The 20,628-nt window shown below is 36.2% G+C and overlaps 1 protein-coding gene across 6 annotated transcripts in view; it reads right to left on the bottom strand.

The window, feature by feature from the left end:
* PPM1B (protein phosphatase, Mg2+/Mn2+ dependent 1B) overlaps window positions 1–20,628 on the bottom strand; it is a 69,746-nt gene continuing 49,118 nt past the window's right edge. For 4 of the 6 annotated variants that reach the window (XM_085315857.1, XM_085315856.1, XM_085315858.1 and 1 more), the window contains 3 exons: window positions 15,150–15,261; window positions 9,502–9,559; window positions 2,620–3,713 (listed from right to left, as the gene is read on the bottom strand). In XM_085315857.1, coding sequence (XP_085171983.1) covers window positions 3,408–3,713; window positions 9,502–9,559; window positions 15,150–15,261 — 476 coding nt within the window. In that variant the 3' untranslated portion in view covers window positions 2,620–3,407. Of the gene's footprint in view, window positions 1,824–2,619; window positions 3,714–9,501; window positions 9,560–15,149; window positions 15,262–20,628 lie in introns of those variants that run through there. The other 2 variants (XM_085315860.1, XM_085315859.1) reach the window with 2 other exon arrangements.

Genomic DNA, 20,628 nt, shown 5'->3' with positions numbered 1-20,628 from the left:
CACTGTTTTAGCAATCCTTTATTGAAGATAACAAGTTGGTTATGTTCACTGTATTGTATGAAACATCACAATATCATACTGGGAAGGTACTATCAGTACAGGGTTGGACCAGAGCGGACAGTCTGAACAATAAACCATTTTGCATTCTTCATTCTCTATCTTTTAACAACCCCCCAAAAAAACAGTAAAGGGACAAATACCTGTTAACATCATCATTTAGAACACTTTAACTTACAAGGCTAAAATCTAATGAATAAATAAAATATACTGTGGCAATAATCCTCTCTAGACAAAAAAAAAAAAGATCAGATACACAGTGAATCAAAATGACTGGGAAAGCTGGCCTTAGGCACCAGTATGAAAGAGCATGTGGTTTTTACAGACTCACCATGGGGATAAAGTTACAGAAAAATACCATGAATTCCATTTCACACAAAACCAGTTGATGACTGTCATTAGCTTAAAACTACACACAAGGGCAATTACATCCTCGCTGAAACACAGTTTAAACAAATAGGAAAATGTTTACAAGGCATCCACAGCATGTAAATCATGTACAGATGGATACATTCATTGTTTCCCCTCCCCAATAGCTTTTATTTTAGATAAATACTTTACTCTTCTCCATTTTCAGCATTTACTGGACTCATTACATGCACAACTCAAACAAGTCAGAAAAAAAGTCAAGGTTATTGCAAAAATAGAATTAAACTAAGAATCTTCAAGTACCTTACATGACAGCCACTCTGTACCATGCCCATTGCTTATAAAATGAAAGGTCATTGAACCCATGAAAATATCTCTAATATTTTCTTAATTTAAAATAGATAATTTTAAGTGTATTTATAGTAATCTCAAAGTGATAATTTGAACTTCAAAAATAATGCAAACAATTAAAAATTATACCCATATTACACAAGACTTTTGTCTGTATCTTAAGCCGAAAAAAAAAAAAAGAAACTATAGAAAACCACATATAGAACAAAAAAATCACAATTTACATTATAATAAAGGCAAATTTTCAGCATTTTTAAAAAAAACCTGCAGCTGTGAGAGATGTCAAAGCAAGTCACTAACAGCTATAAATTCATCAGTTTGGTTTTAAAATATTTTCTCTAGCAAGAGTTTAAGGGTGTGTTGTACACATGCGTAAAATTCTTACTGTTTTTAGATGCCTAGAATCTTCATATATTATTGCCAAATACACTTATCTTCAAGCAAGCAGTAGGCAACATATCACAATTTGGACACCGCAGGGAAACCTAACGGTCTGGTAATACAGGTAAAACTGGAAAATTAAAAAAAAAAATACACATCTGATAGCATATTGCCCAATTGAAATTACTTCCAAGCCACAGAGCTGCAAAGCCTTCCAACTTGGTAAAGTGAAATAAGTAATGTCTCATACAATTACTTGTACTCTTTCATGCTTATATGTTGTAAATCTCCTTAAGCCACAGTGTATCTTCAGAGTACAACTACAATCCCATGCACCTCAGGTACATATACTGATCTGCTGAATCATTCCTTCCTTCCTTCCTTAGGGCCAAAGTTCATTACAGATGTAATCAGTATGCCTGAGGCTGGTAAAAATACTGTAGTACAGGCAATGCTAAGAGTGGCAATATCAGAAAACACAAAAATGAACAAATGATGGAAAATTCTAATATCTTTCTGCCCATTTCACAAAAAGTTGGAAATCCACCAGAATTTTTCCCTTGTATTGAAGAAAACTGATTTAAAAGTTTTTTTCCCCCTTTCAGAATCAAAAGCATTTTAGTAGATTTGTAAGGCTACCACGGATCTTCTAGATCTCCAGCACCCTACAGGAAAAGAAGAGGAGAAATATTACTACTCACCAATACAAACGGTAACATTTTATTGCATTTTGGATTTAACTGGTATAATTAAGTAGAACACTAACATCAGAACGATGACCATTTCCTTTTTTTCATACTTGCCCACTTCCTTGCACAAAAGTTCTTTGTTCCTCAATTTCAAGAGGGAATTCACTTCCATAAAACCCAGTAAAGCTGCTATAGCATAAAGACTTAAAAACAAATACTACCTAAAGTTGTATTAAATCTTAGCTATCAAAGGATACTACTACAGAATATGGAGGGAAAAATATCTATAAAATACTAAGAAATTCAACCCTTAAGAAGTTATTCCTCATTCACAAAAAATTCCCATAGGATCCTTTTCATCAAGGCAGTGAACTTTGAACCTATTTGGAACAACAGTATTTTTGTGGTAGTGTTAGAATATGAATTGCACATCTTACCTGGCACAAGAACTCCAGTATTAACTTATTAGCAGATTAGTTAACTATCACTGAAAATTCTCAGTATTATTACTGACATACCCAAATGCATATGCATACATGTGCCAAACACCGAAAGCGAGGAAAGATTTGGTAGAAAATAACTTCAGGTAGACTAGTCAGTTCACTCATTTATATTGCTCATGCTTAACTTGCAGCTGAGAAAAACTGCCCAAATACAGGACTAATGATGGATGTGTCAAACCCAAAACTACTCAGATACTTGTAGAAAGTAGTGAGTATCATAATGAGTTAATATCAAAGGCTATGAAAAGTTTCAAGTCATGTCAAGCTGATAGCATTTCCAAAAAAGTTTATTACTTAAATAGTTCAAAAGACTCAATATGCATACAGATATTCCACAGCATATTCTTTATTTTCACTTAAACACAAGTTATTAGAACTTGACACTAGGTACTAATTCTAAGTACATTGTCATTTCTGGATATAGGTTATGCTACAACCTGGAAAGTAACAAGAATACAGTTTTCTAGAAAACAGATATTTGTGACGAACATTGCATACAATCTAAATTGAAGGAAACACCACATTTAATGAAGAGTAAGTGATTTAACCTAAGACGTGATAGTTTTTGTAACTCTAGTTGTAACAAACTATACACAATTCAAATACAAACATGCAGGATGTTGCATATGATGCTGGGGAAAAAGGGTTGAAGAATTTGCATATTTCCATTAATATGCACAAAATATGTATGATTAAGATGCAAATTATTTTACAATTAGCATACACGTACCGTCAAAATTAAGAAACTTCTTACAAGAAAAGGGGTTTTAAAATTCAGTTTTGCATTAGCATGTTAGATTCCTCTTGTTGGTTTCACAGGATTTAAAAACTGATGCCGTGAACAGGAAGTTAACTGCTTCTTGCTACACAATATAAAATGCAATCACTATAATATACCATAGTTTTTGAATCCCTAAGGAAAGAGGAGAGCTTCATATAAACAGTCTGTACAAATAATCAAGAGTAAAAACAGACAGACTTCTAGGGTAGATGTGACAAACGTTGAGCTATAAACAAAAGGAAAATACGTCAAATCCTGCTACGTGAAACAAAGACATCATGTCTGTTTATCGCTCCTCTCGTTCATCCCTGAATCTTCACGCGAGTTCTGTGTTTCAGCAGGGCCATTCCCAGGCTCCGGGAGGGTGTCGGGCAGAGGGTCGCTGGATGCAGCATGATTTGCTGAAGTAGATGCTGTAGCTGATTCAGCAGTGCAGTCTTCTCCCTGCATCTTAGCTAGCCTGTAACTAGTCAGCATCTCTTCCAGAAGGTGGCGGTAGTTCCCCCTATGATTAATTCTCATTTGCCTGAGTGCTTCCACCAATTTTCCCTGTGTTCCACTTTCCTCGGCTTCGCCAGGGTCCTTTTTTTTTTTTTTTTTTTTTTTTAAAGATTCAAGACCCCAAAAAAATCAGTAGTTAAACTAGGATATTTTAGAAAGACATTTTAAAAACATTTTTTTTTCTGGCTGAAGAAACATCAGCTTTGTCATATTTAAACATAAACACACCTTATTAGCAACACACACCTTATAAATTAGACAAACTTTTTTTTATTTTTTTTTTTGAAAATAAAAAAGAATGATACTTTTTAAAACACACTGACAATTATTTCAATTTATTCTGAGCCAAACAGTGGCAACACAGTATCTACTCTCGATCAGCTCCACCCTGGTTGCAACTGGTGCTCAGTGCGTATAGCTGGCATCCTCCCCACAATTGTGGTCAGTTGTCAGATAGTGAAAAATTTGAACATTTGAATTTCTTTAGCTACCAGGTCAATATTTAATTGTGAACTTTTGCACAGCCAATGGCAATGCAATTCTGTGAGAAGCTTACAAAAAGTAATAGATTCTTCCACCACAGCAGTTTAGTTAAAGCATCACATCAAGAGCTCTATACACTAAAGATCCAATCTTTACGTGCATGATGCTGCCACGAAAGAAATAAGCAGTTACCTATCAGCACCTGGAGTGGTGGCGTTTGAACACTGTAACATACTATTTTTGGCAGATGCATCTAACCCATAGAAAAATTAACTTATCGGATACCTAGTTAAGCGCAAATCTAACAACATACATCGCAAAGCCAGAATACCAAGCACTGATTAAGGAATGGAGGTCTTCTCTGCAAACCACTTATACGACAACAAACCTTCAGTTAAGTAGAAGATGGAAGGATTTTTTGTTGGTTTTTGCAAAACAGACTTATGCTTCTGTTACAGTGCTCTGAGACTGGTACCAGATATTTTAACTTCAGTGTGCTAAAGCCATATTGTCACTCTGAGGGAATAGTACATCTTAAATTATTAATATCTAGCAAGTTATCAAGCTATCAGATAAAACTAGATCAGTAGAAGCTGGCGGGTTTTGCGATACATTAGAGGCAAAATCCTGCCTGTTTTCTTCTCATGCTGACCTCATTTTATTGTCCTCTACTACAAAAGCTTAAAAGGCTATAAGCATTTCAATCACTCATCTACAAGCTCTATAGTACCATTAAGAAAACATCTTGGGTTCACAAAAGTTATAGATGCTATAACATTGCCGGAATAGAAGTGCCAGGACTGATCAGCACAGTTTAAGTTAAAGGGGGACAATTTTACCACAAAAATAAATACTACTGCACACAACGCTATTCCATAAAACTTAATTTTATAAGGACATATGTACTTCCACTATGGTTTCCTGATCTCTGACTCTCATATACTCACATTTCCATATTTAGATAGATCTTCAAGAGCTCACTGAACATAAGCAATCAAAAAAGTAACTTTAACATGTAAGTGGGACTGTTTTAGTGTCTCTTGATCACAAAGTCGGTGAAAACTCGCATCAGGATGATGTTATACACCTTATTTCTTAGATTTTGATAGAAAATGCTACTTATTTATCTAGTAAGTATTAAACAAACCAGCACAGCTGAAGAATACCAGCTTTTTAAAGTTCAGAACACACATACGTTCCAGTCCCTCTCTCCTACCAGTTTCACTCTGAGGTTGGCATTAGTAAACACAGACTAAGATAAATGCTTTTATTCCTGTATCATCCTGTATAATAAAAGCAGTAAACAATATTCTAGCATCACAGAGACTCCTGAACAACTCAAATGCTATCAGGAGTCACAGTCAACTCTGGTATTCCAGTGTTTCTGATACTGAAACACACAACTTGCTTTGCTCTGTGCCCTCTTTGATACCAGACTATTTTGTTCTTCTGCTGTCTCCCTCAGTGTCAGAAAACAAAAATATCCCACAGATGACAACATGGCAGAAACTGCCTCTTTTATATGCTATATACACTATACATTATTACATACATTTTTCACTAATGATCTGTGCCCAGTATAAAACTGGCCCCTGAGAAGCCCTGAGGACAACAAGGAATATTCACCTAGCTAGCACTTGCCTTCCTCAGGGTCCTATTTCAGCTTACTGCTGTTGAAAATTGGGGGGGGGGGGAAATATTGGTAGCAGCCCTCAGTAACATGATCCAACCTGCCAAGTGTCAGAGCACTGTATTTGTAAAAGCAAAGAAGTAACAGTCTCCACCAAGACGCTCAAACATAAACCTGGCTTTAAACAAATGCCATTTTAACTCCTCACTAACTTTAACGTTGTCGCTCATGTTTAAAGCTATATACATCTAAGTAGTGTAAACAATCTAGAAGTAGAGCCATTAGAAAACGTGCAGTAGTTCTAATAAAAGTATACTTCCAAATTTTAAGGTGAGTGATAGATTCGATAGTATTGTAACAGTACAAGAGTAACAGTTATTTAGCTACAAATAAATTCTTACATTCCATTCAGAGAGCTTGAAAGCACCCAAACCCCAATATGTAACAGATTTCCATATGCCCTCAAAGGCCCTTAGAATGGAACAAAAGGCAATACATACATTCCACAAGTCCCTCCCAAAAAAGCACTGGTAAAGCTGCTGTAGGTGAGCCCAGTGCTGGGCTCATTTCAGCCCTGTAGTTACCAAATATTTTTACTGTGGCCGGATACCTAAAAGAAAAACTTTTAATGACTGCTTTACCCTGAAGCCACACTAGTAATCTCTGGACACTGCTGCAGTACTAATGACTTAACTCCTCAGTCACTCTAGATAGTGTCTACTTATTTCAGTCATATGCTACGGAGATTTTCAGACAATATACTCAACAGAATATATACCTGAAGAATAGAAAGAAGTTACTCCAAGAATCACTAGCTCTGATAGTGGTGGTGGGGGGAAAACGAAGCACAATACCAACTGAAACCTTTTTAGCATTGAGCAAAAATGAATCTACTCTAGAAACGTAGTACTGATTTAAATGTTTGCTGAGAGCCAGTTTGTCAAGCTATTATGCTCCAAGTTCAGTTACGAAAGGTAATGGTTCCTAAAAGTTTATAATGTGCATACTAAAAAGCATACTCTTTAAAAGGATGTTGACCTGTTTGTTGTTGGTGGTGTGTATTTAAGCAGATGGGGAGGGCTGGGGGGGGGGGGGGGTGGAGAGGTGTGCCTCTGCCTGTGTGCCTGGAGTTTTACCCACATGTATTCATATATTAACAATTAGTTACACTGTTTTGTCAATATAGAAAAATTTGATTTTAACCTTAAAAAAAAAATCAGTCCAATTAAGGTGACTGCCACATGCAGACTTTTAGGTTAGTAACCTTAGTAGTACGTATTACAAATAACTTTCAAAACCAAGTATACACTGCTTAGCCACATACAGGAAAAGATTCTCAAGTGCAAGTCAGCACATCTCCTTGCTCTGCAGACTTAGAATTAATCTCCAGCCATATTTTTTATTTAAAGTTCTGCTCTTGCTTCGTGCTATAACAGGATCATTATTACTTATATTTTGATTTCATTTGGAAGTGTCATCACTAGGATATATTGCATTTCCTTCTTACCTTTGCTTCCCATTTAAGTGAGATGTGCAGCATCACAACGTGTAGACATTTTACAGAGCCTGATATTGAGTAACCGAACATCTTCCTTCCCTCCTTCCTCTTCCCCTCCTCCCCACCCCCAATTATCCATCTCAAAGAATTAAGATCACAACCACAGACACCTGGAACTACAGACTGAATGAGACTAACAAGACAGTCATGCTTTCATTGCCTCGGAGGTGAGGCCAACTGCATTTATCTGCTCTTAGGGAGAGTGAGATAACAATTTCTACTGGCTGGGAAAGTGCAAAAAGGAATTGCACCTATCACTCAGTGGGCAGCATCCTCAAACTTCTCAGGGTTAGAATCACTTAAGACAGACAGAGTAAAGGTACTGACTGGTGAAAAACATCTCACCAGAAGATGAAATTAAAATTTAAGTGTACTTAACTTTAGATCACTATAGACAGTGATTTTGATCACTATCAAGGTTTGCACTAAATATCAAGAGAAAGCAAAGTTTACAAAGTCAATCGGAGGGTACTGCTCACATTTCATACTAAACAGAAACCCAAATAAAACATTGCTTGCTTTGGGGTGCAACAGTAATAAGGCCAAAGTTATATTCCTGCATATGTATTTTATTGGCTTATTTAGTTCAGATACCTGACTTTATTAAATCATAATGGATGATGTACAAAAACATCCTGAATGCCCCCAGCATCCAGAACAGAGATGTACTATATGTTAAGACTTCTAACAAGCTTTCACGGCTATTCAGAAATAAATTTGGACTTGGAAAAAGATACACCACAAGCGTAACTATGGAATGTGACATTTCTAGAAACTTTTTCCTGAAAAATGTTTTTAAATGGATGCTATAATCTTCAAACAAATCACCTTCTCCCAACACTGTAAAAGAAGGAATAAAACTACTGCTAAATACAAACAGTGGTAATAGGGCTGAAGGTGCAGGGTTTTCTGAAGGACTAAGGAAGCTGAAAAGAGGAAAATTTTGCAGATATCTAAAGATATAAAGCTGAATAGTACAATCATTGTCCATCTTGGTTTTTTGGTACTGTTGCATAGTTTAAAGAAAGTTAAATGAACAGTGTATGCTCTGTCACTCTTGAACTTAAAAAATAAAGAGCAGCAAATCCTAAACAATGAAAAGTAGGATTTTGTCTGTTTCTCTACTCTAGCACAAGAGTGGCCTCTCCACCTACACAGCTTTAACTTTAGAAAATGAACTAAATATAGGCAATCAAGAGAAAAGATGACACTGGGTGGACACAAGGATAATTGTAATAAACTATGAACCTTGAGACTGTGAATATGCAACTAATCTTTTCAAATTTTAAAATACAAGGTGACATCTCCCAACACCTTCTACTGTAATCATGACTTCCTGAGAGATGAACTTGCAACTCTCAGTTAAAAAAAAAAAAAAGAAAAAAAAAAAAAGGACAACGAAGAATTTACCAGTAGATGCAAGGTACCTTCAGATTTGTTCATGTAAGAAATTGTGCAGTAGAAGACAACGTGTGCGCAAATTTTATATATACACACACCAATTTAGTTACAGTTGCTATGAACATCAGTTTTTACTTAGTAAATATTAAGATGAACCCAATAATCAGGTTTAAAGTGACAGTAAAACATATTTCAACATAAAAATATATTTAATTTTTTTTAAACTCAGCTTATTAGGAATCAGACAGATGCAACCAATTTAGAAATCAGAACTGAACCCAAAGCATTAGTTTACACTGGTCTTAGATCACTGCACATAGGAAACGTCAAGATAACAATACCTAAAAAAAGTAGTCAATATTATTCTTATTTGTTATATTCAGTTAATGTCTTGTATTTGTATAAAAGACAACAGGAGATGTGTTTGCACTGTCCTACTAGATCACTGGATCCTAGCCATACGCAGTTGAAGAATGAATATGGTGACTGTAACCTTCCACAGGAATAAACTACCATTAAAAAGACCTCTACACCGCTGCTTCACAGAATTGATAGAAATGCAGTAATCAATTATAAAAAAAAGTCTTTCATAACTGGGTACCACTGAAACTTGCTGTCTTTTTGAATATGAAGTTCAGATCAATTTCGTATACAAAAACAAGATCAAAATAAACTGTATGCTATGATACACAATTCATGTTTATAATACTTTACTGGCAGTGAGGTACTACTTAAAGTATAAACTATTTTGATGTTCTCATTAACAAATAAACATTGCAATCAAAATTGGAACTTACCCCCTCATTGTCTCTGTGTGGATTCAGCCTACTGTACACAGCTTCAATAATATTACGCCTAAAAAAAGAAGTTTCAAGAACTTTGAGCATACTGAAAGGATTTCCAAACATTTAGGTGTTCTGCCTTTAACCTGTCTATTAAAAAGATGAAATTCACTATCACTGTCTCTAATTGCTTCCTGTATGTTTGGGGATTTAATATGTAAATCAGGACTTGAGAAGACTGAACAAGGCAAAACATTCTCTTACCTTCTGCCCTCCCTTTCCCCTGTTTATCCCTTTGAACTTTTAAGAACTCCAGCTGCATAGTCAGATTTTTGTGAAGATTAATGTTTAAAACTATTTTGCTTATTGTAACAAAGTTATCGCAGTTGGCTGTTCTTGTTGTTGTATTTTTGGATGGGAAATTTGAAGACTATTATTTTATTATATATAGACAGTCTACTGCTTGCCTCTAAACTTCTGAGGTGTGTTTCCCAGGACTTCTAACTTCTGAGGTACAGAGTTCAGCATCTATTCACATTGTAGATACTAAATCCCAAATACCACTAGATAGATTTCTTTTGGCAGCATCATACGGCTACCATCATAAATGGCAGGCAAGATGAGTGTAAAGAGATCCTCTCCAAAAGATTAAGATGGAAACAGACTTTTTTTTTTTTTTTKGGGGGGGGGGGGGGGGAGGGTTGCAAACACGTAGACACTCATAACCCAAAGAACAGCATTCACAAGAAGGTAAACCTTCTTTCTTCAAGACAGTTGTCAATAAAAGCAGATCCTTGATCCTTCCTCCATTAAAAAGAGACACAGGTTTTTAGAACTTCAATTTTTCTGGAATAGCGCTGCCCCCAAGAAGATAATTGTTCTGCCAGAGTCTAAGTGAAATCCTACTTGATTGTCCTGGAGGGAACTAAGATAAGGACCAAGAAGCATAGAAAAACTTAAGACTGAGTAACAAGCAATAAATGAAATCTAATGGCATTTAATTCTATGCAGGAGATATATGAACAGGTGCAGTGCTTAATTCACATAGGAAGCAATGGGCTCTGAGCCAACCATTAGGCTCAGAAGCAAGATTTTGGATTTACTGTGCATTTTCCCCATGAAGACTTGCGTACAACAAAATCCAAAAAAAACCAAAAAGCTGGCAATTAGGAAATAACAGAAAAAAATGCCCTGGCACACTTGTATCTTCAGTACAGCATACAGTTACATCACTGTCTCTTCAAATCAAAATAAGAACTGGAAAAAGTTCAGAGAAGGATGGAAAATATTATCAAATAAGTTACCGACAGTTTCCATAAAAAGGAACAGCTATAAGAACTAGGACTCTTGAGTATTAAAGAGGTCAAGAGTATAAAAAAATAGTAATAGTGCAGGTGTAAGTACTTATTCTTGCCTCTTCTGAACAAAGAGCACAAGGGCATGAGATAAAGACAGTAGGAGATATTCTTAAAAACAAGCAGCGATGGCTCTTGATGTAACAGATATTTTGCCAAAGGATGATGAGGATGCTTTGACTAGAGTTCTCCTGAATGTATTTAACTTTATGGAAGAGAAATTTTAGTTTACTAAATGCTTAAAACTATGTTAGGCTCAGGAAGCATCTGAGCTGCTAAAAGCTGGAAGCTGAAGCAGTAATAGGGAAAGTATGTTATGTATTCTCCTGTTCTTAATACTCCTCCCCAGGCATCAACTTTCAGCTACGCAGTAGACAGCATATAGAGCCAGAACGATCCTTGGTCTGATCTGGTATGACAAATTCTTGTGTTCATATTACAGAAGCAAAAGCACACGCAAAACCAAGTTCATTTTTTTAATGGAACGTTGTGAATATATGGAGTAGTAAGCCAGGAAATCTCAGTATTGGGATACATTTTTCCAGTCATGAGCCAGTATTTAAAAGAGTACTTACTAAAATGCTCAGTCCTGGGAAATGATCTGTGGACCAATGAATGCAAGGGACAGGACAAACCCCAGGATGACCACTAACCTACAACACTGAGAAGACATCATGCTACCATGCTTTCAGATGCAAAATATGTTGACGATGTTCAGTTACCTAGACATACCATCCCAAGACAAGCAGGAGGTAGGTACAACAGATTTGCCTGACAACACAGAGCCAAGACATTGCTGTATATACAATTTACGCTTGTTCACATTTTGGGCCATGTTTGAGCTCCAGCAAAGAAGTTGCATTAGAAAAATGAAGGGTCGTCTTTGACTAAGGTGATGCTGCTTCCCCAGAAGACAGTACCTAAAACTTACCACCAGTGAGGAAATTTAGCATTACTACCAGCACAGCCTCAAATGAGAAGAGAGAACATAAACTGAGTGAAGTTACATATAGACACTCACACAAATCAGTGGGATTCGACATGCTCTCAATGGTATCTCAGCCTACAGCTGGTTACAATACAAGTTAGAATATTTCTCAGAGAGTAGAATTACTCCTGAGGAAGGAAAACCTTGATTTCTGCAGAATCTAGTATTGCTACTGCAAATTCCTGGAACCAAATAGAAATTGGATGCAGTTTTTGAATACTTATCCTGAGAGTTACTGAGTTTACAGCTTCTGAAGTGATGATGTTTGTCATAACAGAATCTTTTCTTTTCTATAAAAAGGTTGTCCCAATAAGGTATCTCTGTATTTTGTCATCTTTGATATGAAAGAACTGAAACCCTTGTTGCACTAGACTCAAATTAGTCTAGTCTCAAATTACGTCATGACTTACAAAAAAAATCATATATTCACAGTGCAGGCTTATCTTTCACACTTCCATTACTGAGCCCCACTTTTAAAAATAATTACTGATAGAGTCCCCATTTCAAATTTGAGTTACTGAAAACCACTATTAATTTTCTCACATATACTAAAGAATTAATAAGGAACTCCTTTCTTCTCAAGGTCACTAGAATCAGGTAAAAAGTATCTGCATTCAGCAAAGTCTTTTTTTATGCTTTAAAAGCTTCTGATACTTCCAGCACCACAGTTAATCCTGTAACTATTATGACTTTTCTAAAATAACACCCCTTACTGCAACCCTTGGACTTCCTAAGTAGATCTATCTAGTTATAGTCCTTCTACAGCACAGAAACTTTAGCCTTCTCTCTGTGGTAGCTGGTGTCACTCAGTAGGAAGGGTTGGACTAAAGAAATGTTAGTGTCTATTCCAAAATCAGACACATCTAAAAAAGCAAATGAAAGCATCTTCACACGACACTGAGTTCCATTAGACTCAGACATGCATCACAATTAACCCAATAGTGACACTTTCAAAGGTAAAGCCTAATGTAAGAAGTCCATTAATGAACACAGCTTCTCCAAGCTGTGTATCAACAAAAGACAATGTTTAAAGGGAAAGAAGAAAAAAAGTCTAGAATGGTTATGTGGCTGAGCTTAGATGGGATCCATCAGCACTGAAAGATAATTTGCTTAGAGGAAAGAAACTGAACCTTTACACAGAAGATACAGGAGGGCTCTCTCTAGACAATTCCACATTTAAACGATGGCAGAATAACATAACATTGACTAATTGCCTGCACTACAGACAGTAAGGGTACTTCCTACCAATGTAATACAAATCAGCTGGACAGTCCAACAGGGTTGCCATGGAATCAGCAGACAACTATTGCAGAAGGTTTAAATAATATTTAATGCTAAGGCTTCTTGGGAAATTTCCCATCTTTTCAATTCATTTTATTTTCTTTGTACAGCAAATTTATTTGCATTTTCCTTTAATGGAGAATTCAGCAGCAAGACTAAGTGCAAGTATTAGTGACCAAGTGGCAAGGTGGCTCGAAAGTTTTGTCATCTTCTGCAACAAGTGACCCCTTCTTCTGGTAGTATTTGAAGTTACAGTGGAGTATAAGTCAGGTCAGAAGTCAGTCTCTGAAGAGTCAGCTTTTAAAAGGATAGTGCATTACAATGCAATGACCAAAGCAGAGCTGACACTTTTAGACCTCCTGTCTCAACAAATGAGCCACTACTGGCTTCTAAGAAGTGAGATGCTTGAGGGAAGTACGTAATGCCAAAAGGAATGGAGGCATTTCAGAGGCAGCTGATCCTCGAGGCTCGCAAACATACTCTGGGCAAGGTGACATCACAGGGTGTTTCTCCAGATCATGTGAAAGTTGGGAGCAACTATAACTGGTACTAAAAACTAGGATATCTGCCATACACACACTCTTTTTGCTACCTGTTTGAGCCAGGTCTTGGGAGTTCTGATGCAAGGACAAAGTGTAAATCCTCATATCCTGATAACATTACAGTACAAAGGTCTCAAGACTAGGAAAACTCTTAATTGTATTTCTCATACTAGGAGGAAAGTTATAAGTTACAATAGATGGTTTGGGGTTGTGTGCTTCTTCAGAACTTCCATTCAGTAGCTCAATATGCAAGTAAGGTTAACTAAATATATCACTGTTTGTCTCTGCTTTAAGTTGGAAAGCCAGGAAAACGTCCACCAATATGCAGTGAAACTCTCTTAACAGAAGCTGTAAGTATACCTCCCAATATCAGTCTTCTGCCACACAAAACTAGGCCCACAGACAATCTGGATGGGGGAATAAGACATCAGAAAGCAAACCCTGAACCAAAGTCCATTAAAAAGTAGTAAGCAATCTGGGCCAACACAAATGAATTAAAATAGAATTTATATGCAAAGCTTCAAAAAAATGAAGTAGAAGTAGATAGTAGAATGCAGTCAATGAGCAAGACAACGAGATGCTCCTATTCATTCAGCAGTTTGGACAGACTAAGAACACCCCACACCCTCTCTGAATGTCTGGAATGCACACAAATGGAGAAGAAGGCCCAGAGCATACAGGTTCTTTTGAGGCTAGAAAATAAATCACAGAAAGCAGTACCTAAAATATGCACAGACACAAGTACTCAAAAGGCAGAAGTTAAATTCTGAGGGAGTTTTAAAAAAAAAAAAATTCTACAAACAGCATGGCCTGCGTCTGAGAGCAGTGATGGACCTCTGCTCATGGAATCTTAGATTAAAACCTGTTTATGCAATCCTAAATCCTGTTCACTGAAATTAAATTACATGTTATTAGAACACCAACATTAGGGTCCCCAGAAAAGCGTCATTTCCGACCTCAAGTGTGCACTCAAATTGCATTTTAAGATACATATCCTGGTTTTTAATATTTCTTCTTCTCTAGCATTCAGGTTAAGACTAAACAAGAGAAAAAGTAACTTTATGACAACGTAAACTAGGCAAACAGCTATTGATCCAAAAATATAATGGTCATTGCAGGATGATGGAGGGAGGAGAAGCATGACATCAAGAGCACTGTCCAAACATACTTTGATACGATCCTTAATGTATTGTTGGTAGTCCTTAACAAATATAAAGCAGTAACAGAGCCCAAAAGACATTTATGTATCTTTTAATATGGCCATATGGAAAGAGTAAACTAGTACTTTATGTACCAGAACATGATCAATCTGTTTCCTCTTACCATTTGGGAATAGATAAAGAATAGTACAAAAGGTAAACTAGCTTAAAATACAGAAAAATCAGCTTTTATTAACTTGAGTTCACTTACTACACTGGGACAGCTTTAGAACATTTAAATAAAAGTATTTATTTCAGTGAACAAAACAGTTGTAAGTAATTTCAGTACTGTACTCACTTGCCAGCTAAACCACCTCCTGGCGGTAAATTAGGGATATTCTCCGCAGATAAAATGCGAATGACATGAGCAAGATCAGGCATTCCTTCTTCACCCGATTTTTCCATAATTTCTAATTTAAAAACAGAAGAGGTCCTCAGATTACTTAATTAAAATCACCTTTTCATTTAGACACTAGAATATAAGATATTGTCACTTCTTTACACAGAAACATCAGGCATGAAAAAAGGTATATGTGAACAAAGATCACTTCACATTATAGGTAAAAACATCACTTGCGTGGTCAAATAGAGCTATGCTTTCCAGCATGCTTCTAGCCAAGAAGCTAGCTGATCTAGCTAAGAAGATCAGAGGTAGACCGTCAGCTGGATAAAATATTCTGGCAATGACAGAATCTTCTCTTCCAGAGAGGTAACAGCTGGGAGCCTGTTTTAAGTACCTTCCCGCTGCATTGCAGTACATACTTGCAAGTCACACGCCAAAAAGCCAATGCTTCCCAGAAATTCACTGGCATATTGCATTATGAGTAACACCTCGTATACTGAAAGTCCTGAAACTTTAGTGAATAAAGACCAAGACTATCATGCAATAAAGAACATGTTTAGCAGTCCACTGTCACTCCACTGGCCAAAACAATAGACAGCACTGTCACAACCAATAATTGATAATATGTTTGTCTATTTTCAAAGCATAGGTTCACTTCTCTACAGCCCAAATTTCTTTATTACCACATAAGACCAGAGGTAGTAAGTGTTTGTCTTGGAAAGAACTGTTTCAACCATGAAGTCAATCTTCATGTGTTCTCATTCATCAAAGGTGCTGGCTGTAAGGCAAATAAGTTCTATATACAGTCGCATAGGCATAATGTCACTAGCTTCCAGTCATAAGCCTCAAATCAATCAGCTTCTCCTGTGGCAGAAAAAACTAAGTTACTTGGAAACTGTAGTTTATGAGAGTTTCATGCTTCTTATGTTACAAAGAACGTAATTTTATTTTTTTCTGAAAATCCAGAATTAATGAAGTAACATTTCCTGAAGAGATTATGCTAGATCTTTTTTTTTTTTTTTTTTTGATTCATGAAACAAAAGAATTAAGAATCTTCTCAAATATTATCCTAACCAATTCAAATGGCAAATCTGCCATTTCTGGATGCCTGATTTAGAATCCGTAATTACAAGCTCCAACTTGAGTTTCTGAAGTTAGGAGAAAAGCACATCACCTGTTTAAATCACCTAAAACACCCCAAGTTGCCTGGTATTTAATCTCCCTTGATCTCCATTACCTATCTACGAAGCAAGCGATACCCAGCAATCTCTTAGGACTACTGACAACAGAGTACTTGCTAGGCACTTCCTTATGGAGCAAATCTGTAGGAAAGCCCGCCAAAAGACCACCATCTGGCTTTAGAATAGCTTCACTAACCTGCATCAATTAAGGCACCAACCTTCCAGGTTACAATTTTAAGTCAGCACCATACAATCTCTTAGGAATTCTACTAAAAGTAATTACATGGTCTTCCATGACACCTATTGTGTATATTAATGTACTTACACCCACTGAGAATAGATTATGGCTAATGCAAAAAATGACAGCTAAGTCTGTGTTTGATTCTTAAGCTCTTAGACTTTGATCACTATTTTTTCCATATACATTCACACATCTAATTTTTCAAGCATGAATCAGCCACAAGTCTTACAGATTTCCTCCTTTTGTGCAGTTCTACCTAGTAAGAAGTAGACAGCTTATCAGTATTATTTAATTTTGCTGAGTCATATCTGATAGGAAGTGTCTTATGCTTATACTGGTTTTCACACCCAGAGCACATCTAGTTCTGTATGTACTAAAAGCAGACAAATAGCACTGAATTAATACGAAAAGAGGATGCAGAAATATTAATGTAAGCACAAGATTTTAAAATTTTCTTAAAGAAGAATTAAAACAGTTACAACTGGACTAATGTACATTTTCGTACAGGAATCGCTTACTTTATAGTGTATAACCACTTCCTAGAGAGTTTTGAACTGGATCAAAAGCAACTTTGCTCAATTTTTTCAAGAGTACTAAGTCTTTATTAGTAACCCTGCTAAATCTGACCATCTGCTGTTTCCTTCCTTGTTGCTAGCATGAATAATTTCATACCTAATATTTAGTAAGAACACACATTTCCCCTTTGCCAAAAACAGCTTAATAGAAAATCCAAGCATAAAGCAAATGACCAGACTTGACCTTTTTTCATTATACATTAGTTAACATGTACATACTGTGGACTTGCGTGACAAAGGTCACTACAGAAAGAAACCACATGGTTTCAGAACTCAAAAAAAAAAAAAAAAAAACCCACACATCCTCAGATGTGTTGGAACCGCAGATGTGTATGAATTTACAAGATTCTCACTTTTCTACAATACTAAGAAAAATCCTGCAGTTAAAATTTCTCCCATGAAAGTACAAAAAACATGATTGCAGAAGCTTTAATCCTGTATTGCTAATAGCATTGAGTCAGACACACACAGAATCACTTCCTGATATTACCATACATGAAATCCGTGAAAGTCTCCTACAAAGTCAAATCTGCTATTTTACTTCTAAAATACTTTCATTTAAAATCCTAACATTCTAGATAGACAAGCATTCTGAAAATTCAGACATTCTTACTCACATTTTATATACAAGCAGTTATTTTTCCAAAGAGAGACCTCCAACCAGACAGTATTGCAAAAGTTTTCTGCTTTCAAACATCTCTGCTCATCTTTAGCTATAAAATTATAACATGGGACACTTCGTGACACAACCCTCTTCTCTGCCAGGTCCGATTCCAATGCCCAAAGTAGTCTGATATACCGTACGTCCTCTACATATTAAAAAATGTACTATCCAACTCGCTGTGTTGAGTAGTCAACTACTGTTGTATCGAATTAGTTACAACTACCTCAATCTATACAGAGCAATTGTCCCCACTTAGAGGATTTGGGGTTGGTTTGTTTTACACCTTCCCCTCTGATGTATCCTTTTAAAATAACAACTGAAACATACCAGGAAAACTGATTTGTCCCTAATTTTCCTCTTACTTTGACCTGCCAGTGGATCTCTAAAGAACCAGCAACTACACAGAACACGAAGTAGCATTTGAAAGTGTCTGGAAAGAAAAGCCTGTCCTCCTGACCTACTATGGCTCAGTATTCAACACACCTGCAGTATTTCAAAAAATTAGCCAATTGAGCAACTCAAATCAAAGCACACTACACTCTCTCATAGAAGACTTGACCACAAGCCATTGACTACAATCTCGTAACTACTTCAAAATACCTCTGTAACCTCCAACTCTGGAATGCAGTTATACACATGCTGTCGATGTCAAGATCCAGACTAGCTTTAGAGTTTTAGTATACTACTCCATTACAAATCTGCATAGACTATCACTTGGTGAGGTTTACAGCTTGTTTTCAATAACACCAAAAATCTATTATGAAACTAAGTCAAATGATCCTACTAACACGCAGGATCTACTCTTAAGTCCTAAACTTAACTCCGTAAGACTCTAAAGTAGACTGCAAAAAATTAAATGTTTTTATTTACTGCATATTAAAGCACTTTTGAAAGCTTGAAGAAATTTTGACAGAAGACAACAACATGCCTCAGACAACGCTTTTCTATGTCAAAGTTAAAAATGCCCAAGCATAGCAATGAAAGAAAACAATGTCTTAAAGGTTTGATGGTATAGTCCAAATCAGCTTGAAATTTAAGGTCCACAAGGGAAAAGAAAAACAGACCTTGCTGAACAGCATATGTTCATTAAGAACAAATACTGTTTATCAGACTAAAATTGCTTCAGGAAGTCCCAAATCATTTTATATTTAAACAAATCGTTCACTGAAAAATTAGAATATCTAAGAGAACTCATAGCTTGTATTTCTCAATGGGCCTCCATTTTTGCAGTTCAGTAGTTCAAAGAAAGGTTGATTTTCTTAGAATGTTTTTATTACAGATATAAATAAAAATGATTCTTATTGGGTATTACTTAACTTTACACAACTTGTGGGCTGTTAATTCTTTAATAGAGAAAGAAGTATTGTTGCATACAATACTTCAAGGGAACAAAATCAGTTGAGTTCCTTTCAAAAGGAACTCATCTAGTCTGAAATTTTAAACATCTAAAAGCCTACTACACCCACTATAGTACCTATGTTCCCTTAACAGCAAGTGGCTCCTGAACATAAACTTAGCACAGACTTTCTGCCTAACCTGCCAGGTTCAGAGCTTCAAAATAAGTCAGAACTATGAATAAAATGTAAGGAATATGCTTCCCTGAACAAGGCTATCCTAGAGGTATAAACTATATTTAGAATGAATCTAAGAAAGAACTTGTCTGTTGAAAAGAACCAGAAGAGATGATCAAACCCATATTATATCACAACTCACCTACCAGTTCAGTTTTAGAATTAAAGGCAGTTCAAACTTTCAGGCATCACCCTTTCATGCACTGCTTTCCGGACTGCACTCAAGACTACAGATGCAGTCCCTTCCTGACCAAAAAGATGCCCCATCCTTCTAAAGCTTTTCCTTACTATTACAATATTCGTGATGATTATTTTCTATGGAGAACATTTCTGCTCACCATGTAAAACTTTAAATCAGATTTATTTGCTTAGAATCCAACAGCTTTCTGAATAGTTGCTTCCTATGCTGCTGAGTAATTTGGAAGATTTTCTTCAAGCTTTTGTGCATCATTTCTGATCTAGTAATACCTGAGACATAAACATCATGTTAAAACTCCAGCCCAGCAACCCCTTGACTAAGAACTTACTATTTTTCTAAATTAAGGAAGCATTGTGTCAAGCTGTCAGTTTCACACAATTAGGAATGCAAAAAATTGTTAGAAAATACAAAGTGTGAAATATTTCATGTTCTGAACTCTCCATTTTCTTTATTTTCATCCATTTCTCGGTACAATTTCCTCAAATATGCTAGTTCTCATTCCTTTCGAATTTTTGACATTTAAAGGTCATGCACTCTATCCAATTAGCAGAGCACTGAATGACACTGGGAACTCATGTAGCAAAAAATCAAAAACAGTTGAAGTAACCAAAGTGACAAGCTTTGAAGTAACACAGTTTGTTGACTACTTAAGCTTAGCAATCATTCTGAATTACATTCAGAGCAGTTTTGCATCAGTTTGGACTCCAAACTCTCCACCAAGTTTTCGATGTGCGTAGTATTTGTTAAATGTGACAAAATAAGTAAAATGTTTCTGCTAAGAAGCAATCCTCTTGGGTTGCAGGTATATCTGCAACACAGGTATACCACAACATTGAATTGTTACTAGTAACTAGTGCTTCCTACATCATTTCCAAGCTTAATCCAGTCATTCCAATTAAATTATCTGACAGTCCTCCAATAATCATCTTGTTTACCTAAACAATAAACACAGCAGTTCTACGTAATTTTACCTATTCACCCATCGAGAGGAGACACCAAGAAC

The sequence above is a fragment of the Rhea americana genome, unplaced genomic scaffold, assembly GCF_003343005.1.
Source record: "Rhea americana isolate MKP2758 unplaced genomic scaffold, rheAme1 scaffold_44, whole genome shotgun sequence".
In the NCBI taxonomy this organism is placed as follows: Eukaryota; Metazoa; Chordata; class Aves; order Rheiformes; family Rheidae; genus Rhea; species Rhea americana.
Note: the sequence above shows the minus strand (reverse complement) of the source record. Positions and strands in the feature narration are given on the sequence as shown.